General features: G+C 42.4%; 1 protein-coding gene across 1 annotated transcript in view; it reads right to left on the minus strand.

Annotated features, from left to right (window-relative positions):
- Window positions 1–926: 926 nt before the first annotated feature.
- Window positions 927–24090, minus strand: part of LYPLA1 (lysophospholipase 1) — a 42046-nt gene continuing 18882 nt past the window's right edge. The window contains exons 5-9 of the mRNA XM_073679299.1: window positions 23757–23827; window positions 18446–18519; window positions 13344–13445; window positions 9109–9285; window positions 927–6463 (exon numbers count right to left, since the gene is read on the minus strand). Coding sequence (XP_073535400.1) covers window positions 6413–6463; window positions 9109–9285; window positions 13344–13445; window positions 18446–18519; window positions 23757–23827 — 475 coding nt within the window. The 3' untranslated portion in view covers window positions 927–6412. The remainder of the gene's footprint in view (window positions 6464–9108; window positions 9286–13343; window positions 13446–18445; window positions 18520–23756; window positions 23828–24090) is intronic.

Raw genomic sequence — 24090 nt, forward strand, 5'->3', positions numbered from 1 at the left:
CCTCCATGTCGTGTAATGCACAGCCCATCGCCCTCCATGTCGTATAATGGCCACCGGGTACTCACTGATTAAAAAAAAAAAATAATGCACCTTTGGTCTGCGGCACTTCATCATCTTCTGAAGCCAGCAGCGTACAAGAACTGGAATGCAAGACGTCAATGCCATGCGCCCTCAGTCACGTGCACGTCAATGTCAGCTGCTGGCCTCTGATTGACCAATGGGTCTGTGTGCGGCCATACACTTCAGCTGAATGTGCGTCCGAGGACGCACATCCAGCTGCAGCATTTGCTGGCGTCATGGAGAATGATGGGGCTTACCCTTTACAATTTATCCCTCTACGGAGAGGTCAATCCCAGCCACCCATGGCTGCAAAGTGACATTTAAATGAATTGATGAATTGGGCTGGCGGCAATTCTTTGAAAATGTTGCCGTGCAGCAAAAAATAAAAAAAATGTTATGGGCACAGAGCTTCAGATTCACAGGCTCATTGGGGATTCTAGGAGATTGGACCCACAGCGATCAGTACGTAATGTCAAAACACAGTGATATGCCATCAATTGCTACAATGGTAATAATATACCCTTAAAGGGGCAGTCCAGTGAAGATAAGTGCTCATCTATCCACATGATAGGTGATAATTTGCTGATTGGTGGGTGTCCTATTGCTGAGACCTGGACTGATCAGAAGATTAGGGAATTTTATGTTACAAAATGGCAAGGCAGGTCGGACGCCTAACACCACTCCATTCATTCATTCTCCAAAGGGCTGCTAGAGAAAGCCAAGCATCGTGCATAGGGAGTGAATGGAGCAGCTGGTTGACAACCACTTTAACAAAGGATGAAAATCAAGAAACATGGCATCAGAACATGATGACGCAGACAAAGAAGAACGCCAATTAACCAGATAAGGTCAGAAATGAAGACAAATTGATTTTAAGAGTTATTTATTCTCACAATTAGGTTGATCATATAAAAGCCCTAGAATAAGCCGGGTCACGTTTATTTTAGAAAACAAGATTGCAATTTATAACATATTCCTAACATGATCAGAATTACCGCATCCAATCCACATTTGCGCCATTATATCCATCATGAAGGATTCCCAGCCTTCCAACAGAAAAAAACTGCTCATGTAAAGAAATCATTTCTATCATATCATGTACCATAAATAACTGCAGTCTGAAAAAATATAGACACTGTACAAACACAAAGAAAAAACCTGGAGATCGGAGATATAAAACATATGGCTTAGGAAAATTGCTAGTCTAGAAACACTGAGGACGTCAAATGAATAAAATTAATGTAGTTTCCGTCCAACTACGAAAGGAAGTAAAAACCCAAACCCCTTTTACACCGTCTGCCCCACCGCTATAAATATATACAGATTGGTGGTTACTTTTTGGGGGCTGCGATAGAAGAACCAATCAGACGCCTTCTCTCATTTCTCAGAGGCCATTTGGAATGCAAACCATGCATCATGATTAGTTGCTATGGAGAAGTCCTCCACTTACGCTAGTTTTTACATAACCCACAGGGCAACCCACCGAAAAGCAGAGATATGTCAGGTCGTCACCAAAAAAAAACCTATATCATATTTACTAACTTAAAGAGGTTATTCCATAAGCATTCATTACTTATCCACAGGGTAGATGATAAATGTGCGATTGCTGGGGTCTGGCTGGGGAGACCCTCACTTATCCTGAGAGCAAGGGTCTCAAAGTTACCTGTGTGAATGGAGCAGAAGTGAGAATGTGCGACAATCACTCAGATAGTGAAAGGAGCAGTGGTCGCACATGGTCACTATCATACACGAGACCCCCTTCTCGTGATTGGTGGTCTTCACAGTGGTCACATACTGATCACATATTCCGGGTGGTCATCTGATCACAATTATATGGTTTGCATAATCTGAGAGAAGCGATGGAGACTCTAAGCGGCATGTGACCGCACGTATGCAGCTCACATACTAAAGTTCATGCTTCCATCCATTCGCACTAACAATACTGCGAAATCGTGAGTGTGCACTGCGCACAACCTGCAGTCACACACAGTGACTGCAGACAATTGTCTACAGCCCGGAAAACCCCTTTAATGGAGCATAAAACCCCAGGAAGTCGTGCAATGCGCGGTGTCAGGTTCACCAGTACCGTGTGAGTATCGTCATCCTATATAGTGTTTCTGCCGTCCACATACTCAATGTGTTCAGCTCTGTTTGCTGCGCTTTGGCTTCTTCAAGGGGCTATTATGGACGTATTACATATAATCTGACAGACAACCACTTACAAGACCACCCAAATGGTATCAGGAATTGATAAGTTCTGGAAACTACTAAGAAACAGTCAGAGCTTGGCTGAAACAGCCGCCTAGTCCAGACATGAATGTCAACGATCAGCGTTAGGCCTTATTCAGATGTCCAGTTTTTGTTTTGCATAAAAGAAAAAAAACTGAACATTTTATCAGTGTGCTGGATCCGATTTGTCTCGGTACGTTTTTACCATCATTGTGGCGTCAGTTTTTGTGGAATGGGTGAAAAAAAAATTCCAAACTTCATTAAACAGTAAAAATGGCTGTGCAGTTTACAGACCCATAGACTTGTACGGGTGGTTTTGAACCATCACTCAGGTCAACAATGGTCATGTCAACAGCCCCAAAGAATATAAATAGTGTGTGTTCTATGAATGAAAACCATGGACAGAACACGTATGAGGAAAACGGAGCGAGCGCACAGCGAAGCATTGTGCAATGCGCTTATTTTATTCCGGCCACCAGCAATTCTTACCATTTTTTCCTCTAGAAGTGCTACCAGCAAAAATGTCACCCCCTAATCTCTTGTAAGTAGGTATATGATGTAGTGTAGGTGCAGTCTTCCCAGGACTCTAGCACCGCTCCTCTTTTGGATCACATGAGCCCGAATACTCAGGGACTGTTGAGTTTGGTGGAGCGATTCCACCACTGTAAGTCTATGGAGACTCAGAGTAAGGGGCCATAGACTTGTGGGGGCGACTTCCAGTCCACACATAAACCCACGTGTGATCCCAAGAGTCTGGTTTGAAGTCACGTGAACCAGAAGACATGGCAACACTGGAAACCTGGGAAGACGACGATTGGTAAGTATTTTAATGCACCTACACTATATCACGTACAGATTTAGAGGGTGTAAGGGGATGAAATCTTTGCTCGGAGTGCACCTTAGGCCACGTTCACACATTCAGTATTTGTAAGCCCAAATCAGAAGAGGAACAGTATAATAGAAACACGTCACCACTTCTGTATTTTTCATCCACTCCTGGTTTTGGCTTACAAATACTGATGTAGAATGCTGACCGAATACTGAACATGTGAACGTGGTCTTACAGTGTATAAAGCATTTATTAGTTCCTCGAGCAGCATACATGGCTGAAGCATTCTAGTATATGAAGGGCAGAGGATCCTATTCCTTTACTACAGACACCACTCCCATATACTGTATACCTTACCATCACCAGGGGTAAGCAGGGAAACTGTGCGCCACCCGAAAGTGGTCAAGCCTCACATAGAAGAGGCTACATATAATTTATGTCAGTTTCTACAGCGCTGCATCCAATCAGTGTGCTCAGCGGTGCTGCTCTATTAGATGGCCCAAGCCACTCAGTCGCTTAGCTTAGTGACTGGCTGCAGCGCTGTTTACATGAAGTCAATGCTGCAGACAATAACAGATAACAGATGCCGGGAGCAATGGAGGAAGATCAACACTGGACCTGGGGAGGGCGAGTAAAGCACAGTTTGTAGATTTTATTGTTAAGCAAGTTGCACCTAGGGATGGGTTTCTGAAAATAGAAAACCCCTTAAATATTAAGATGAAGGATTTTCTTTTTACATGTACAGACATGCTGGGTCCCACAGTGCAGAGACGCTTATTGTAGCCGCCCTCCATACTGGCTAATAGTCCTTATTGGGAGGCTCAGGTCTTTTTTTTTTTTTGACCATTTCTCAAAGGGGCATTTATTGGCTTCACAAACCAGACAAATCGCTTTTACAGTTTTAACCGTGGCAAAGGCAATAAAGCTACATGTATGCACTTGGTCATATGTATAGGCCAGGAGAAGCTCCGGTGTATACTTCAGTGCTCTCAGAGGCCGCCATTCACCAGGCAGAGGCCAAAAGTGTGTCCTACGGGACTAAGTCTGGCACGTATGTGTCTGCATACCGTGTATGTGACTGTATAGGAAGACGCAGCAGACGGCATCCAGCCTGACTGTGGCCACTGTCCGTATAGTAAATGCCATCTGTGTGCCAGACCCGACGTATACCAAGCTTCTCGGAGACTGTAGTAGAAGTGAAACAATAAATCACTGAACTAATCTAATCCCGACCCCACACACTGTGAAGTCTATACAGACAACTGTAATGGTGTATACGACCAGCATTGGACTGGCCCACCACAGGACCGGAGGATCCTCTGGTGGGCCCTGGCAGGCACCGCATTGCAGCAGTTCACTTACTGTTTACACAAAATTATATGCTGAAGAGAATGAGGATTTTACAGCAAGTCATTGCACCAGACAAATGATCGTTTTGCTGATTTCTCAGCTAATTACTGGATTTTTTGGATAGTTGGGAACACTAATTCCTATGAATGCCCAGTCCCTGATTATCAGCTTGACAAGATGGGAGCTAAAGATAAGAGCAGACTCTGCTGTTAGTACCACTTATGCATGGTGGGCCCCAAGAATGATTTTCTCTGGTGGGCCCAAACTACTCCAAGCCGACGCTGGATACGACATGTAGCAATAGTGGTCCTCCAACACCTAAACCATTCTGGTACTTTGTGGGAGAACTCTGCAGCCAAGATCTCCTGAGAGGAACAGATCTATAACCTCAGAGCCCTGTATACCTCAGCTATAGCTTCTTGTGCTTACATGAAATATAAGAAGCCAGCAGACGTCATACAGATGAAACATGATGGGGGTCGCAAGAGGTTAACAGCTACACGACTTTATTCTAGAAAAAAAATAAAAACGTTCTGGACTGTCAATGTGATAAAATGGGAATAATTAGTGGCATACTGTACACAGGTAGCGACGGCGATTCTCTAATGTGAACAGGACATTAGTTACACTACTTATATAGCCCTTACACTGCTATAAATAATATAGCATCACTCTCCTACATGTTGTATTCACTGCAGGTTCTAGGGCAGTGTTCCCCAACTCCAGTCCTCAAGGCCCACCAACAGGTCATGTTTTCAGGATTTCCTTAGTATTGCACAGGTGATGGAATTATTGCCTGTGTGTGATGTAATTATCACCTGTGTAATACTAAGGAAATCCTGAAAACATGACCTGTTGGTGGGCCTTGAGGACTGGAGTTGGGGAACCCTGCTCTAGAGTATTTTTTATTTTTTTTTTTTAAAAGAAAAAAAAATCAACCAACCTCTTAAATGGAAGCGGTCAGTAGGTCTGACTCTGCAAAACTTCAGGCAGTGCTTAATAGGTGATGAGGGAGTCATATTGAACATATCTTTTTGGGGACAATATTTTTTTTAAATAAATACATCCATTTTGGGCTAAAAATTATATTTCCAAATCAGATTTTATTAAAATTTCACACCGTTTGCCTTTTCCCGCCTCATGCCTTGCGCTGTCTATTGCTGGCTGCAAAATAAGTTAACTGAGAATCCATCAGTGAGCTCTTTCTGACGGGAGAGTTTGAAATCGCTTTATCTGTTCATGACCACATCAGAGTGGTTGAATTTGCAGGGAAAGAAAGAGCCCAAAAAAGGTGGACAATCCTTTTAAGGCTTCCAAAGAAAACACATGTAAAAAGACAAAAAAAAATAACTAAATCTTAGAGCAAAATGGGCCAACGTAAAAACACAAGACAGGGTAAGAAAAATGAAAAGGTAAAAAATGCACTGTTTGTGCTGCAGTTATTTCTGCAAAACAATGAGGTGTTTTTCTATTACACAGAGCAATGCCAAGTGTCTGCGGGACGTTCACCAGTGAAGTTTCCGGGGGTCACCGCTGTGGGCTCTCCCTTCCCCTGTGCTTTCCAATGACATCTATAGCGGTCTCCTGGATGGGCGCCACAGCCGTCACGCAGCAGCAGAGGAGGAATTCGGGAGCTTTTTCTGCAGACGACCCAGCACACTTGCTCAGCAGACACTTGGCATGCAGCTCGTGACAAATTAAAAAAAATGTCTTGGTCATGTTCCTACAAAGACCTAAACTGGTGTTTCCCTGTAACCTATGAAGCACTTTCAGCAGTTTTGTGGGGTCAAAACCATTGACAGATCCCCTTTAATGATTGGGTTGCTTCCGCTGACCCCATTGTGACTGTGCAGCTTCGGAACTTTTTTTTTTTTTAAACTTTTGACAGTAAAAAGAGCATAGTGACTTCCGCTGGTGTATTATTCCAGAAGGCATCATCCTCAGTTAACAGGGAGGTAGCTGCTTCTCAATAAATTGCTTGATGTCGGTCATTTCCTAACGACAAAAGAACAAAAACAATATATGTATTAGCACAAAATGTTACAACAGGTAAGATAGAGGATTGCTTACATGTAGTAGTGTGTGTAATATATATATATATATATATATATATATATATATATATATATATATATATATATATATATATATATATATATATTTTATATTAAAAAAAAAAATCAATAAGTTACTAAAGATTTGGAAATCCCGACAACATGACATGAGACTATTTTTAAGGCCATGTGCACACATTCAGTATTTGGTCAGTATTTTACATCAGTATTTGTAAGCCAAAACCAGGAGTGGAACAAATACTGATGTAAAATATGGAACATGTGAACGTGGCCTAATGCAACAAATAGGAACGAGGGGCTTTCCGCTACCGCTCAGTCTTGCCTTTGGTAGGTGAACCATTTCGATGACTTTGCGTCTGCACCATCTGCCAGGACCTGTGGACGTGCCCTACTGTAATGAATAGGACAGGTGTGAACTGTGCACACACCTGAGAGGTATATCCAGAGATATCATCAGCACCGTTCACCTCCCGCTGTGGAAGAGAGCAATGACCCCCTCAACGAAGAAGTCAGCACTTCAGCTTCTTTACAAACACCATTTAAAAAAGTATAGACACCTTGGGGGGAACCTTTTACTTAAGTACATGTATTTGTGGCTGAAAAACATTTGTCCAATAGGAACCTATTAAAGTTTTATTAAAAGTGTTGATCCTTAGGCTTCTGCGAATTCTGTGTATTTTAGTTCTGTGGTAGATTAGCTCACTCAGCTGCACATAGAGGTAGACACAGGAACACTGTCTCTTTAAAACTTCCGCTGGTTTATTAAATGAACATCATAAACCACAGCAATGTTAGCAAAACAAACACGACCTTCCCGGCCTTAAAGGAAAAACAAAACAAAGTATAGCACAGTCCTTGTTGCTAAGGGTAACCGCCCGCTTCAGGAACAAACAACCCAAGGTTTAGCTTTCCTTCACATGACAATACAGCTCCTCCCACGCTACAGATGCTCAATCATCCTAGCAGTAAATATGGCTGATTAACCCCTCTCAGCACTTCGTGTGCTGGATCATTTTTCCTAAGTTTATATTACTGAAGCAAACAACCTCAGTACTACACATCTCCCCTCCAGTACTTTGTCACAGTACGTAACCAGCTGCAGAATGCCATTAACAGTACAATCCCTGGAGCAGAGAGAACATGGATAGGTCAGTCACCAGCTGGGTGTCTAGACAGTTACATTCACTTTATTCAGTTTTGTGCAGTCTTGAGAACGCCTGTATTGTGTGAACAGTCTGTATGTAGGCTGTCTGCTCCACACCTCCTTTCACCTATGTATCTATATGCACCAATTAAAGTGAATTTAAAGGCAGACTCCAGGGATTTTTTCCCCTTTATTAGGTATCATGTATGTAAGTGTTATGAAGTTGATTTATAACGTTTGATTTGGTGATAAAGCAGATTACATCTTACAGTAAAGGGGGCCTGATTAAAAACGGGAGATTCTCATTGTACCAATCCAAAATTGGGAGGAATAAGAGTGATTCAGCATCCAGAAATCTTCATTTAAAAGTCCATTTTTATTGTAAATCCATAGGACATACAAAAACACAATATAAAACCATTTTACAAAATACAAGCAGATGCGTTTCAATCAGAAGATCCTTAATCATTGCTCTGTTCTTATAAAAGAGTGTCGGTAGTGTTGTTATCTGAAATTGGAGTTTTTCAAAGTCCTTACTTTTCAATTAATGCCACACGTATCTAGGCAGGAAAATTTTGCTTTTTTTTATTTTTCTTAAAGGCAGGTAGGGGTATTGCAAATTTTGTGATATGCTGAGCACTTGCTCTAGTCAGTTAACTAGAGAGGTAGTAAAGGGGTAGGGAGGGCTTGCAGGATGTGGGTAACAGTGGGTACTACATTCTCACCAAATTATGGCTCTGCTGCTTTAAGTAGCAACAGCCAGAGCTTCTTACCAGCTGTTGTAACTTGAACTACACTACTCTGTAGGGACAGACTGAAGGGTGAGTGGGTAGAGAAGCTCAGACAAACTGTCCTCTGCTCTCCACAGCTCCTTCTCCACTGCTGGGGTTGTCAACTTCTTGGACTGCAGGGTGGCCGGTAAACTAGGCAACGAGATGTACATTACAACATTAAATATCCTTCCGTTCTTGAGAACAGAGACAATTTTTAAGAAGGGGTAATTTGCAAAGTTGCTTGTTTTATAAGCACTTTACAATTTTACCCATTTACAAACTTCAGAAAACTTCTTTAAATAGTTTACTTTTATGGTTATCCCTGCATTACCACTTCTAAAAACTATACATATATAAAAATTAGTAAACTTAACTTAAAAAGGGATTGTTCAGCTGATATTTTAATATTTTTTTAAAAAGGTTAGAATGGCGTTAAATAAATATTATAACCAAAAGAACTGATACTTACTTCACTGGATCACTTTGTTTTTTTTCCCCAAAAAAGACTTGGAATGAGATTCAAAATAATAATAATAATAATAATAATAATAATAATAATAATAATAATAAAATCGGCTAAACAACCCCAAATTATAAATCAATGAAATGTTTTAGTTACATTATTTAGAAAGTGAAGTGCTTATTCACCTGGTTACACGAGCTGTGCGCCAACCCTGGGTAGGTCTTGAAACTGACATTTGCTGGGTTCATTATAGATTTCAGCTTCTCTGAAGTCATAGAACCAAACATAATAGGAACCAGTGGATCACTTTCCCCGTGGCACTGGAGGACAGACACTTCTTTGTTGGCACTAATAGCAGCAGCCTGGAAAGTGAGCAGATGAGAACCAGCATTAGTTACTGCACAAAGGAAAACATGTCAAACTGGTGGGAACTTGAAATAAAGCTATCTGGTACATTGCAAGATAAATAGCTGAAAAAGGAAGTAGCCGGCGGGCATCTATAAGTTCAGACCATCAATTTCCAGAAAGAAGGGGCTGCACTTCTGTTGCATGATCCAGAAACCCTTTGGCACAGATTTTAGATACTTGGAAGTTGCAGAAAAACTAGGAATTAGGGATTCTAAGAGACGTCTGAGTCACCTCTGGGGGTTAGAGTACCCTATATGATTGACAGATGTCAAAGCTAATGATCGATGTGATCACATATGTCTTTTTGACATAACAGATGAAGTTTAGATCAATTTCATGTCTAATCCTTTTGTAGCACAAGGTCCACTTCTCCAATTAAAGCACCACTCCAGCGGGTTTTTTTCAGTGCTGGAGTCATGCTTCTAATGCAAGATCCCTGCCCCAGGTCTTATACTCTCCTTCTGGCGTCTTCACCTTTTTTCGGTGCCATCTTGTGACCGCAACTTCTGACTGGCTGGAAGTCAGAAGTTACGTCACAAGCGCTCAAAGCAAGTCTACGAGAGCCAGAACGAGGCTTTCATAGACTTGCATTGAAAAATGACCTCCGGCTCGCTCCATGAAACACTGCTGGCAAGTCACCTACTGCCAATGACCAACGGGAGCGGTGACAAAGAAGGGGAAGACGGCAGCTGGTAAGTATGAGACTCAGGGTAGGGACCTTAGATTAAAAGCACCACTCCAACGCTGCAATAAAATATTATATAAAAAAAAAAAAAATTATATTAAATATATATATATACAGTACAGACCAAAAGTTTGGACACACCTTCTCATTTAAAGAAATTTCTGTATTTTCAGGACTATGAAAATTGTACATTCACACTGAAGGCATCAAAACTATGAATTACCACATGTGGAATTATATACTTAACCAAAAAGTGTGAAACAACTGAAAATATGTGTCTTATATTCTAGGTTCTTCAAAGTAGCCACCTTTTGCTTTGATGACTGCTTTGCACACTCTTGGCATTCTCTTGATGAGATTCAAGAGGTAGTCACCGGAAATGGTTTTCACTTCACAGGTGTGCCCTGTCAGGTTTAATAAGTGGGATTTCTTGCCTTATAAATGGGGTTGGGACCATCAGTTGTGTTGTGCAGAAGTCAGGTGGATACACAGCTGATAGTCCTACTGAATAGAATAGAATTTGTATTATGGCAAGAAAAAAGCAGCTAAGTAAAGAAAAACGAGTGGCCATCATTACTTTAAGAAATGAAGGTCAGTCAGTCCGAAAAATTGGGAAACTTTGAAAGTGTCCCCAAGTGCAGTTGCAAAAACCATCAAGCGCTACAAAGAAACTGGCTCACATGAGGACCGTCCCAGGAAAGGAAGACCAAGAGTCACCTCTGCTTCTGAGGATAAGTTTATCCGAGTCACCAGCCTCAGAAATCGCAGGTTAACAGCAGCTCAGATTAGAGACCAGGTCAATGCCACACAGAGTTCTAGCAGCAGACACATCTCTACAACAACTGTTAAGAGGAGACTTTGTGCAGCTGGCCTTCATGGTAAAATAGCTGCAAGGAAATCATTGCAAGGACAGGCAACAAGCAGAAGAGACTTGTTTGGGCTAAAGAACACAAGGAATGGACATTAGACCAGTGGAAATCTGTGCTTTGGTCTGATGAGTCCAAATTTGAGATCTTTGGTTCCAACCACCGTGTCTTTGTGAGACGCAGAAAAGGTGAATGGATGGACTCTACATGCCTGGTTCCCACCATGAAGCATGGAGGAGGAGGTGTGATGGTGTGGGGGTGCTTTACTGGTGACACTGTTGGGGATTTATTCAAAATTGAAGGCATACTGAACCAGCATGGCTACCACAGCATCTTGCAGCGCATGCTATTCCATCCGGTTTGCGTTTAGTTGGACCATCATTTATTTTTCAACAGGACAATGACCCCAAACACACCTCCAGGCTGTGTAAGGGCTATATGATCAAGAAGGAGAGTGATGGGGTGCTACGCCAGATGACCTGGCCTCCACAGTCACCAGACCTGAACCCAATCGAGATGGTTTGGGGTGAGCTGGACCGCAGAGTGAAGGCAAAAGGGCCAACAAGTGCTAAGCATCTCTGGGAACTCCTTCAAGATTGTTGGAAGACCATTTCCGGTGACTACCTCTTGAAGCTCATCAAGAGAATGCCAAGAGCAGTCATCAAAGCAAAAGGTGGCTACTTTGAAGAACCTAGAATATAAGACATATTTTCAGTTGTTTCACACTTTTTTGTTAACTATATAATTCCACATGTGTTAATTCATAGTTTTGATGCCTTCAGTGTGAATGTACAATTTTCATAGTCATGAAAATACAGAAAAATCTTTAAATGAGAAGGTGTGTCCAAACTTTTGGTCTGTACTGTATAGATAGATATTCTAAAAAAATAATAACAAAAAAACAACAACAGGAGTGGAGCATGTCCTATTTTGGTCCAATTGACACATTAAAGCCACCCATCTAAGTGAATGAGTCTGCAAAAAAAAGTTCCATCTGTGATCCTATTTTTTTTCTTGAATATGAGATATACAGATAACAGACAGATAATAAAAATGGACCCACAGATCAAACCAGATGAAAATCTGATCCAGCACACTGATGTAAATTGGTCGGTTTTGGGGGGGGGGGGGGGGTTAGAAGGATAATGGACGTGTGGCTTCTAGAAATTGTTGGCATATCTCCAATCACTGAAGTATGATCCTAATATTCAGACGCCTGCTTTATTTACATTTATAGTGTTAGGTTACTGGGCTGTAACCTGCCGCCTGGCATCTACCAACTGCATTTTGTCTTTGGTGTGCTGCCTCATCTTTTGTTTTCCATCTATCTATGTACAGTTGAAACCAGAAGTTTACATACACTAGATAAAAAGACACATATGCATGTTTTTCATGTACATAGATAGATGGAAAACAAAAGATGAGGCATATTATATATATACACACACACACATCTATAGATATCGATATATAGATATAGATAGATATAATATAAGTAAATACAATATTACCTCTCCTCGCTCCCCACTGCTCCGGACTGTGTAGCGAGTCTCAGCAGCTCCACTGCTGGCATAGCGTGGCAACGTCATCGCGCCCGCTGCGTCAGAGGCAGAATGATGGGAGAGGGAGAGTCACATGATGCTCCCTCCTCCATCATTGCTGTCAACTGTATCGGCATGTATGATGTGGAATGTGCGATGCGATGCTGGTGCCGGGCCCCCTTGACTCATGGGCCCCATAACAGCCCCTGGGTGAGTGGGGGCCCCAGGCAGATGCTTCGTCTGCCTGCCCTGGCTACAGCAACCCACCGGCACCCAATGATGCCAGAAATCAACAGCGGCATTTAAGCAATTAAACATCAGTGAATCAGTTATTAGAACTCTGCATTGTGCGGATCCTCTGTTGCTCCTCCAGGAAATATATGAATAATTAAACAATTGGTTATTCCTCCTAAGTGAGTGCAGATTGGACAATTTTTAAAGTTGCACTTGGTGAACAGACAGAAAGAAATGAGCAGTCTCTTATGGTAAATGACCAACAGCTCAGTGTTCGTAATTAAGAAAATGCTCAGCGTTTCAGTACAAGGTTATGTTCACACGTTGTGTTTCTGCAGCGTTTTTTTCTTCACCAAAAACCAGAGTGATGGCAGGAAAAACACTGCATACAATGCACATTTTTTTGTCATGTTTATACTTTTTTAATCCATTGATTTAAATGGCTGAAAAATGCTGCAAAAACACTGAAAGAATTGACATATGATGGGTCTTGACAAAAACGCAGAGAAGCTCAAAATTCACGTGGGAAAAAATCCAACGTGTCCATAAGATTACGAAGATCGGAATACGCTTGTACTGTAAAACGCTGTGTATTTTGCGCACCAAATACACCATGTGTGAACATACACAAGGAATTAACTGTGGTTTGATGAATTGTACACACAATATGGCTGCCGTGAGAATACCTGAGGGAAAGAGGTCCTTAGCGGCAGCCAACAGCTTAGAGCAAGAATCCCCGCAAGCTTCTGGGTGGATGTAAGAGCCGTGTACAGCGACAGCGCTCCTCCCTGCAGGACACACGGACACAGGTTATTATGGACGGCAGCAAACATGATAACGCTACACTAGGAAATCATCATCATCATCATCATCAGAGACATTACAGGAAACACACAAACACCGTGCGCCGGAAGATACAGATCAGCCAAGTATACAACACACTAATGTATAGAAGAAATCTTCAAAAGTCAGAATGGAAAAATGGCCACGTGTTATTAGATCAGGCGCTACAGCAGTCACTGTTATCGGCATTGTTCTGTTTCATTGTGGCAGCCATATATGCAGAACAGGCAATACCACCATAATGGTTGTCACCTTGGAATTGGCTTCTCCGTATATTGTCACTTTCTTACTGACATAAGGATAGCCGATCATCAGCTTCTGAGATGCTAATTCAAAGATGGCAGCACTCAGGGCCTGTGCAAACATTGAAGATTTGTCATGTTTTTTTTTTTTTAGCACAGATTTGTCACAAAACCTGAAAGGTTTCCTGATGCCAACAAAGTGAATGAGAATCCTGAAGTCTCGTGCACATGTTGCTTATTTGTGACTTGCAGATGTTAGGCTGTGCACCCACGATGCAGAAATGCTCCGATTTTTCCTGAGCGTTTTTTCATCTCCCTGGTAGAAAAAACACATGTGGATTTCACATAAGCTTGTCCCTGGCAGAAAAAGCGCATGTCCCACGTTTTTCACATGTGATTTCGCATGCGGGTTGTCAAGTGCTTTTCCAAGCGATTTTAGCATCACTTGGAAAGTGCTTGACAACTTGGTCACACTATATAAATCCATGCAACCGGCATGAATTTATATGGTGTGACCAAGCAATAGTTAAAAAGAATGGTAAAAAATAAACATTACACTTAGCTTCTGATGGCCCCCCCGATCTCCTTCTCCGGTGCGTCCGGTGTGTTGGGCGGCTCGCGATGGTCTAAAAGGACCTTCCATGATGTCATTTAGTCATGTGACAGGTCATGCGACCGCTGACGTCAGCGGTCAAGTGAGCAGGCCACATAACTAAATAACGTCATGGAAGGTCCTTTTAGACCATCGCGAGCCGCCCAACACACCGGAGAAGGAGATCGGGGAGGCCATTAGAAGGTAAGTATAATGTTTATTTTATTTTGTTTTATTTATTTCATTCATTATTTTTTTTTTATACAGGTACTATGGTACCCAGGTCTGGAGGAAAGTCTCCTCTTCTCCAGACCTGGGTACCATCTGCACGTTAAATCACTTAATATCCGCATGTGCACATGTAGTGATGCGAATATTATGCGATTCAATGGCGGCAAAAACGTCACGATTACGTAAAATTAATGGTAGTGCTGCAGATTTTTCCGCAATGATAATCCGCAGGGGAGATTTCCGCAGCATGTGCACAGCACATGCGGATTATCATTGGGGAACATTGCAGACCTTCTACCAAGCGTTGCTTCAGCGTTTCCGCGGCGGAATTGCCACTGCGGAAACGCTTAAAAAACGCATAGTGGGCACACAGCCTTACTCTGCACCAGGTCTATTCTTTCAGCGTTTCTGCAGCAGATTATACATATGGGGGAAAAATTTGTGGGGAACAATTTGCAACAAAAGTGCATATAAAAAGTACAGCAAAAACACACCGATTTTATGTTGTGCTTTTCCTGCCAAAAGATGCTGACATGGTGCAGGAATTCCTGTGCACATACCCATACAGAGTAACCGTCGTATTAATTTTTATTTCAGAAGTCAAGACTATACATGAAAATAAGAAACTTTGCAATATATCTTATTAGAGAAATCTGCTTTTTCCATCTAGACTGATCACTCATCAAAATTCTCAATTCACAGGTAAAATCTGTGTTCAGTGAAGACAGATTTTTACATCAAGGACATAGGAGCTGCTACTGATAAGCTTTTATGATAATGGGATGGGGAGGAGGGAGGCGCTCTCTCTCTAGCTTCTCCTCCTATCTCCGTGATGTAAACATTGGTCTTCGGTGAAGATAGATTTTACCTGAGAATTTTAAGAATGAATGATCAGTCCTGGCGGAGAAAGAAGCAGATTTCTCTGATAAGATATATTACAAAGTTGATAATTTTTGTTTCATAAATGAATAGTACACATGAAAATAAAAACAACGGTTACACTGTAAGTCAATCATGTCACCTGTTTTGTGTGAGTGGAGTTCTTACAGGCTCATGAGCAAACTGCAAGCCGTCCATAACCAGAAAATAGCATGTCAGCATGTTGTGGACAGATCCAACAGGTCCAAGACCAGGGCTCTCGATTTCCATCTAGGATTATACCTTTTTGGGCTCAAGCCACCTACATTGAGATCAGCGCCAAGTACAGTGATTGGCTACAGTGGTCACATGCTGTAATTGCGTGTAAGGGTATGTGCAGACGGTCAGGTGCCGCTGCGGGTTTGACGCTGTGTGTTATGCCGCATTAATCCCGCAGCGTCCAGCTGTTACAGCATAACGGATGGGATTTCTAGAAATCCCATGTCCACTATGTGTCTCCGTGCTCCTGCGGATCACCCGCAGACACGGATATGGGGCGCGTCTTTACAGACTGCAACATGCCAATTTTTCTTGCGGAGTCACAAGTCTCCGCAAGCGAAATTAGATCACTACAATGTATTAAATGTGGTGATTCACCTGCGTGCAGCGCTTTGGACGCAGCATAAAATATACTGCATTCAAAGAGCTGCCAATACTGACCATGTGCACATACCCTAACTGTAACATCACCGCTGCAGCCTGTCACACACCGGGGACAATGGTGGAAAGCGCGAGTTCGATTCGTTTTGGTATTTTTAAGCAAGTCAATGAACTAAAACAAGATATTCATGGAAAACATTTTAACCCCTTAAATGACCAGGCCAAATTTTTAAAATCAGACCAGTGTCACTTTATATAGTAATAACTCTGGAATGCTTCAACATATTCCACTGACTTTGAGACTGTTTTTTCGTGACACATTATACTTTATGATAATGGTAAATGTAGGTTGATATGTTTTGTGTTTATTTATATAAGAATCAGAAATGTAACAAAAATGTCAAAAAATTTGCAATTTTTCATACTTCGAATGATTATCTCTTTAATCCAGCTAGTCATACCACACAAAAACATTCATGAATAACCTTTCCCTCATGTCTACATCAGCACAATTTGTAAAATGCTGTTTTATTTTGTTTGCATTCTAGAAGGTTTAAAAAAGTAGCAGCAATTTTTCAATTTTTACCCCCAAAAAAATTACAAAAACCTTTTTTTTCTTTTTTTTGGGGAACAGGAATGAAAAAACGTATTTTTGCCACCTAAAATGATTCTAACTTCTGAACAGGCCGCTATAGCCGGAAGACTCTAAGGCCGTTATTTGGCTATGAATTGCCATGGCAAACATCAGGACCACACGATCAAGATCTCAGGCTGCCGATGTGGTTATAGAGGGAGCCCCCACCCATCTAGATGCTGCAGTCACAACTGACAGGAGTATTTGAGGGGTTAAACAGCCATGGTCGCTGCCAACACGGATTGTGGCTGATGCAACAAGTTGTCAGCTATAGTGTACAGCTGAAAGGTGCTGGATTGTGACTCGTCAGAGGATGATCGTCTCTTATATCGCAGGTCAGTTTTAAGTCGTATTGGTTGTCATTAAGGGGGGAGAAAAATCTGTCACTAGATGTTTTTTACTGGTGGGAATAACAGAAACAAGCCCCTGTTGAAAGCCTGAGTCCTAGCACTATGGAAGAACAGCTAGACCACAATGCTGTAGGTTACAGGAATCGAGCAGCATCTGGTGCATGAGCATTGAAGCCAACAGTGCCAGCCGCAGATCTGCGCTCGCTCCAGATGCCGGTGGACTCTTGTCAAGTAATTTACATACATTGGCCCCGACTCATCAAAGCCATTATGCCAGAATTATGGTGTGAATCGTTTAAAAAGTCACACGATTTTTGCACAACATGGAGTTGGTCAAAAATGTTGCGACTTTTGCTGTTTTCAGGCTTATTTAGTAGGCAAAGCTAAGACGGGACAGAGGCGCAATGTCACAGCCCATCTAATTCCTGAGGAGCAGTGGCACAACTTACGCCAGAAAGGTTACTCCAGTCCCTGACTGTAGTAAGATTCCTCACAAAGAGCACGTCACTTATCAGATGCTCCTGATTCACTACGAGGGGTGCACCTCTTAATGAAGCGGGAGCATCTGACTTCAACATGCCCCCTCATCAAGACTGGCGTTGTTCAAGTCAGTCTTGATGAATCTGGTCTATTGTATTATAAACATTTTAGAACTAAATGTGTCATCAGAAAAATGACATTGTTTAAATCAGGCTTTATGTTAATTTTATTTTTCAATTTTACATATTACGCTGTGTATAAAAAAGTAGTTAAAAAAAAATCGTGCAATTTTCACACTGGTTGCTAGGTCTAATAAAAGGTTCCTGCTAGGCACATGAACATTAGCAGCAATACAGCCTGAGTAAGATCTAATCTTGGGAAAAATCATTGTGAAGGGAGGGGGAGGAGGTGATGTGTGACATCAATTGCTGTGATTGATGGGTCCTGCGTTTTCTACAGTATATAAAGGCGTTACCTTTGTATACCTGTCTGTGATGATAATGAGACTGCCGAAAAGTCTTCTATACAGAACAGGGAGGGCTAGTATAATGCCTAGTGGCCAGCTGGTACATTTCTGTTTTTTTCTATAGGAATACATTTATCATTAAAACCGGATTTAAACTACAGGTCATTTTCTGATGCTATAGTAGACACTTTTGATGGGCAAGTGTAAAGTGCTAAGATGTTTAACATATGCTGGTGGTTAAGTGTTCAAACACAATATTGACTGGTTCACGTTACACGAGGCTACTAGTAAAGGAAACCATGTCTGATAAAAGCACTAAAATTAGGAAATTCATAAAGTTTCCATTATTTGAAGCAGCACCAAAACTACAGATTTACTTTAACAGAGTTATCCTAAACTTGTGAACATCGTGCACAACTACACTGCTCTTACCTGAGAGAATCCTCCCAAGATGATCCTGTTTGAGGGTATCCCATTTTTCACTTCTTGATCTATTAGCGCTTTAACTGTTGGAAAATAGAAACACTGTTGGTTATAACCGAGAAGATTCTGGTATTGAAGGTGGATGATAATTCAACACTGATCATAGTAAATATCAGAGGCATTGCATCCATTCTACACAGTGCACAAGCCAATGTAAGTGTGCACTGCCAGCAATATCTGCTCACGTTCTCAGCACTGTGCGAGGTCACGTCACGCTGTAAGACTCTGCACAGCTGATTCTCAGAAGTAATCTGTAGGCAGAATGAATATGGAGACGGGAGAACTACATAGGGCGAGTGGTTTGACAAGCATTGCTAAATCTCAAGGCTTGCTCAGCAATAGTCTAACACGCAGGCGGCAGAATGTGGTAACATGTAGGATCAGAATCTGCAAAATGTTCAAAAGTATGAAAAAAATTACATCCGGAATAGAAGACTTCAGAAGGAATACATTTGTAAAGAAATTGCTAAAATAAATATCTAAATAAAAAAAAATAAAAAAAAGAGATGATAATAAAAGGGTTGTGAAAGTAAATGTTACGGTTTTGGTCCTTAGTCTTCTATATATACAGTTATATGAAAAAGTTTGGGCACCCCTATTAATCTTAAGCTTAATGTTTTATAAAAATTGGTGTTTTTGCAACAGCTATTTCAGTTTGATATATGTAATAACTGTTGGACACAGTAATGTTTCTGCCTTGAAATGAGGTTTATTGTACTAACAGAAAATGTGCAATCTGCATTCAAACAAAATTTGACAGGTGCATAAGTATCGGCACCCTTATCATTTTCTTGTTTTAAATACTCCTACCTACTTTTTACTGACTTACTAAAGCACTTTTTTTGGTTTTGTAACCTCATTGAGCTTTGAACTTCATAGCCAGGTGTATGCAATCATGAGAAAAGCTACTTAAAGTGGCCACTTGCAAGTTGTTCTCCTGTTTGAATCTCCTCTGAAGAGTGGCATCATGGGCTCCTCAAAACCACTGACAAATGATCTGAAAACAAAGATTATTCAACATAGTTGTTCAGGGGAAGGATACAAAAAGCTGTCTCAGAGATTTAACCTGTCAGTTTCCACTGTGAGGAACATAGTAAGAACACAGGGAAGAACACAGGGACAGTTCTTGTTAAGGCCAGAAGTGGCAGGCCAAGAAAAACATCAGAAAAGCAGAGGAGAAGAATGGTGAGATCAGTCAAGGACAATCCTCAGACCACCTCCAGAGAGCTGCAGCATCAACTTGCTGCAGATGGTGTCACTGTGCATCGGTCAACTATACAACGCACTTTGCACAAGGAGAAGCTGTATGGGAGAGTGATGCGAAAGAAGCCGTTTCTGCAAGCACGCCACAAACAGAGTCGGCTGAGGTATGCAAAAGCACATTTGGAGAAGCCAATTTCTTTTTGGAAGAAGGTCCTGTGGACTGATGAAACTAAGTGAGTTGTTTGGTCATACAAAAAGGCATTATGCATGGCGGCAAAAAAACACAGCATTCCAAGAAAAACACTTGCTACCCACAGTAAAAATTTGGTGGAGGTTCCATCATGCTTTGGGGCTGTGTGGCCAATGCCGGCACAGGGAATCTTGTTAAAGTTGAGGGACGCATGGATTCCACTCAGTATCAGCAGATTCTTGACAATGTTTAAGAATCAGTGATAAAGTTGAAGTTACGCAGGGGATGGATCTTTCAGCAAGACAATGATCCAAAACACCGCTCCAAATCTACTCAGGCATTCATGCAGAGGAACAATTACAATGTTCTGGAATGGCCATCCCAGTCCCCAGACCTGAATATCATTGAACATCTGTGGGATCATTTGAAGAGGGCTGTCCATGCTCGGTGACCATCAAACTTAACTGAACTGGAATTGTTTTGTAAAGAGGAATGGTCAAAAATACCTTCATCCAGGATCCAGGAAATCATTAAAAGCTACAGGAAGCGACTAGAGGCTGTTATTTTTGCAAAAGGAGGATCTACTAAATATTAATGTCTCTTTTCTGGTGAGGTGCCCATACTTATGCACCTGTCAAATTTTTTTGAATGCAGATTGCACATTTTCTGTTAGTACAATAAACCTCATTTCAAGGCAGAAACATTACTGTGTCCAACAGTTATTACATATATCAAACTGAAATAGCTGTTGCAAAAACACCAATTTTTATAAAACATTAAGCTTAAGATTAATAGGGGTGCCCAAACTTTTTCATATAACTGTACCATATTTTTTGGACTATAAGAAACACTTTTTTCCCTCCAAAATTTTGGAGGAAAGTGGGGGGTGCGTCTTATAGTAAGGCAGTTGTGGCTGTGGTTGGGGGCGGGAGGGGGGCGTCAGCGGCGGAGGAGGGGGGTACAGAAGGCAGGAGCCGCCTTCTGCAGCTAACTCTGTGCCCGCTGTTAAAGAAAATGAATATTCACTGCTCCCCTCTATGCACTGAAGCCCGCACTGAGAGGTGAGGGGACTATGGGCGTGGGGAGCAGTGAAAATTCATTCTCTTTAACAGCAGGCACACATGATCGCCCAGCAGCTTCAGGAAGCCGGCGGCTGCGGCTAACAGTGAGCCCAGCGTGTGAGGGTGCATGTCAGTGATGTCACACGCTGAGATCAGCTGTTGGCAGCAGAACAGGACGCAGCACTGGAGCACAGGAATGGTGAGTAGAATCCTTTGGTTTTTTTTTTTTTATGTGTGCAGCGTGATGGGAGCCATATTATATATATATATATTATATATACACATATATATATATATATATACACACACATATACACACACATATATATATATATATATATATATATATATCAGGATGGGAAAGGGGGGGGGGGGGGAAGCCAGCACACCAGGATGGGGATGAGAGGGCCATGCATACCAGGATTAGGATGGGGATCATATACACACATCAGGATATTAGTATACAATTGGGGGACATTACCCCTATAACAGTGTCAGCAGCAGAGCCCCCATAACAGTGCATCATGACCACATTTTTTTGCTTTTTTTTTTTTAATTTTCCTCCTATAAAACCTAGCTGCGTCTTCTAGTCTGAAAAATATGGTATATATAAAGGTCCTCATCATCAGTAAATATCCGTCACTAATATTTTCTCCTGTCCAGCTAATATATTGCAGGGGTTATTCTCATCTTTTACAATCTACACTGCGCAGTTGTGTAACTCCCACAGACCTCTATTGTATTCCATGGAGAGGGCGAGCATTGTGAAATGGAGACTGAGGGGCACAAGACCCCTTTTCTCTTAATAGAAAAAGGATGTCAGAGATCTGACCCAGATCACACATCCATGGTGAATCATGCGAGCAGGAAATAAACATTCATGATAGGAATAACCCTTTAACTAAACGTTATATCCAGCAATTTCTTAGGTTTTCTTATTAATAATCATCAGAAAATAAAATACCATATTCACTTATTGACTTAGAAGAAGTTACTATTAGGGCATGTTATATGGTTCCTATCTAACGGCACAAGTGTAATATGTCATACCAAGCTCGCTCTGACATTTCCTTATATCCCCATGATGGCAATGTACTGCTCGCTCCACTGACTTACTTCTGGGTTGGAGGTGGGAATAAAGCTGCCCCCACACGAAAGCGATGTCACACACCTCTGTTTATCTCCTGCAACATCATCGGTCAGGGGAAAGCCGAGCAGCGCTAACACATTAGACTGTCAGCTGACTTTAAACTAACATGTATGGGGGCCTTTAGTCTTTCAGTCATTGAGCCAAGATCTCAATCTGCACATGTGCCACCATTATGTTACTGAAGCCTGCCGGGAGGCTAAACTGAGCATGCGCCGACCCTAGCACCATTGTACTGAAGCCTGCAGGGAGGCTAACGTGAGCATGCGCCGACACTGGCACCATTTTACTGAAGCCTGCCAGGAGGCTAACGTGAGCATGCGCCGACACTGGCACCATTTTACTGAAGCCTGCCGGGAGGCTAACGTGAGCATGCGCCGACACTGGCACCATTTTACTGAAGCCTGCCGGGAGGCTAACGTGAGCATGCGCCGACACTGGCACCATGTTATGGAAGCCTGCCGGGAGGCTAACGTGAGCATGCGCCGACACTGGCACCATTCTAGTGAAGCCTGCCGGGAGGCTAAAGTGAGCACGCGCCGACACTGGCACCATTTTACTGAAGCCTGCCGGGAGGCTAACGTGAGCATGCGCTGATCCTAGCACCATCCTACTGAAGCCAGCCGGGAGGCTAAAGTGAGCACGCGCCGACACTGGCACCATTTTACTGAAGCCTGCTGGGAGGCTAAAGTAAGCATGCGCCGACACTGGCACCATTTTACTGAAGCCTGCCGGGAGGCTAACGTGAGCATGCGCTGATCCTAGCACCATCCTACTGAAGCCTGCCGGGAGGCTAACAAGAGCATGCGCCGACACTGGCACCATTTTACTGAAGCCTGCCGGGAGGCTAACGTGAGCATGCGCTGATCCTAGCACCATCCTACTGAAGCCTGCCGGGAGGCTAACAAGAGCATGCGCCGACACTGGCACCATTTTACTGAAGCCTGCAACTAAATGGATCTGCACAAACACCACCTGCAGCTAGGATGGCGCGGGCGCAGAATTTTAAACAGTACGTAGCTCCTTACACCAGAGGCAGCTGAGGGGCCGTGGCAGAGATGAAGACCCTACCCACAGGCCTGCCCCGATGCATGAACAGCATATTGCACCAAAACTTGTTTTGGTGAATAAAGAATAACTAGGCTGCATATTTCTACAGTGAAGGTACCTATTAAAATCAGCAGAACGGCGCCTTTATGCCCATATGTTTAGTTTATCATGCCTTATCGGGATGACAGGTTCTCTTTAGTAGCTAGGTTTTGGCTATTAAGCATGTAGCTTCATCCAATCCAAGTCAATGTTTCTGCTGCTCCATTGTCAGCTAATAAGATGGGCGGCCATCGCTGATGGAGAGAGGGTATCATAATGGCCTCTGTAGGGTGGCCCAGACAAGGTCCTAGGACTCATAGTAAATCCATCTGGCTCACTAGTGTGACAGGGAATTCTAGGTCTTGGACGTGGCTTCATAGATACCTACTGCACCTTATTTATGAGCATTTCAGAGCTGCAGCTTTGCTGTGTACATCGTGCATTGCCTTTTTCCCATATTAATAGCCCATGTGTTGTGTCACCATGGACAATAGCAGATGCCAGCATGCTCCGTTTTCAGTCGGGTCTTCTGTACGGGCAGAAAGTACAATATCCAGTATACCCACTTACTAGTCTCCGCAGCCTGCTTGATGCCGGTGTCATCTTCCTGGGCGTCCGGAGATAATCCAATTATGTCAAACCTAAAAGAACAAAGCATTAAAACACAGGTCATTAAGTAAAAGGCAGCAGGTATCCATTGTATTTAGAGAGAGGGCGCCGTACAACTGCAAATGCAGCATTAATATCCTGTGGAGCAGAGCTTCTCCGAGAGCCTTAAGGACCATTACGTTTCTGTCATGTTGTTTCCAGACAACGCTAAGCCGGCTTTGCCCTGTGGACGCTGAATTTTTAATTATATTGTCATTTAAAAATTAATTAGAAGGAAGCGGAGATGGTTAACGTC

This window comes from Phyllobates terribilis, unplaced genomic scaffold, assembly GCF_046119375.1.
Source record: "Phyllobates terribilis strain yellow unplaced genomic scaffold, ASM4611937v1 Scaffold_4__5_contigs__length_816908805, whole genome shotgun sequence".
Lineage (NCBI taxonomy): Eukaryota > Metazoa > Chordata > Amphibia > Anura > Dendrobatidae > Phyllobates > Phyllobates terribilis.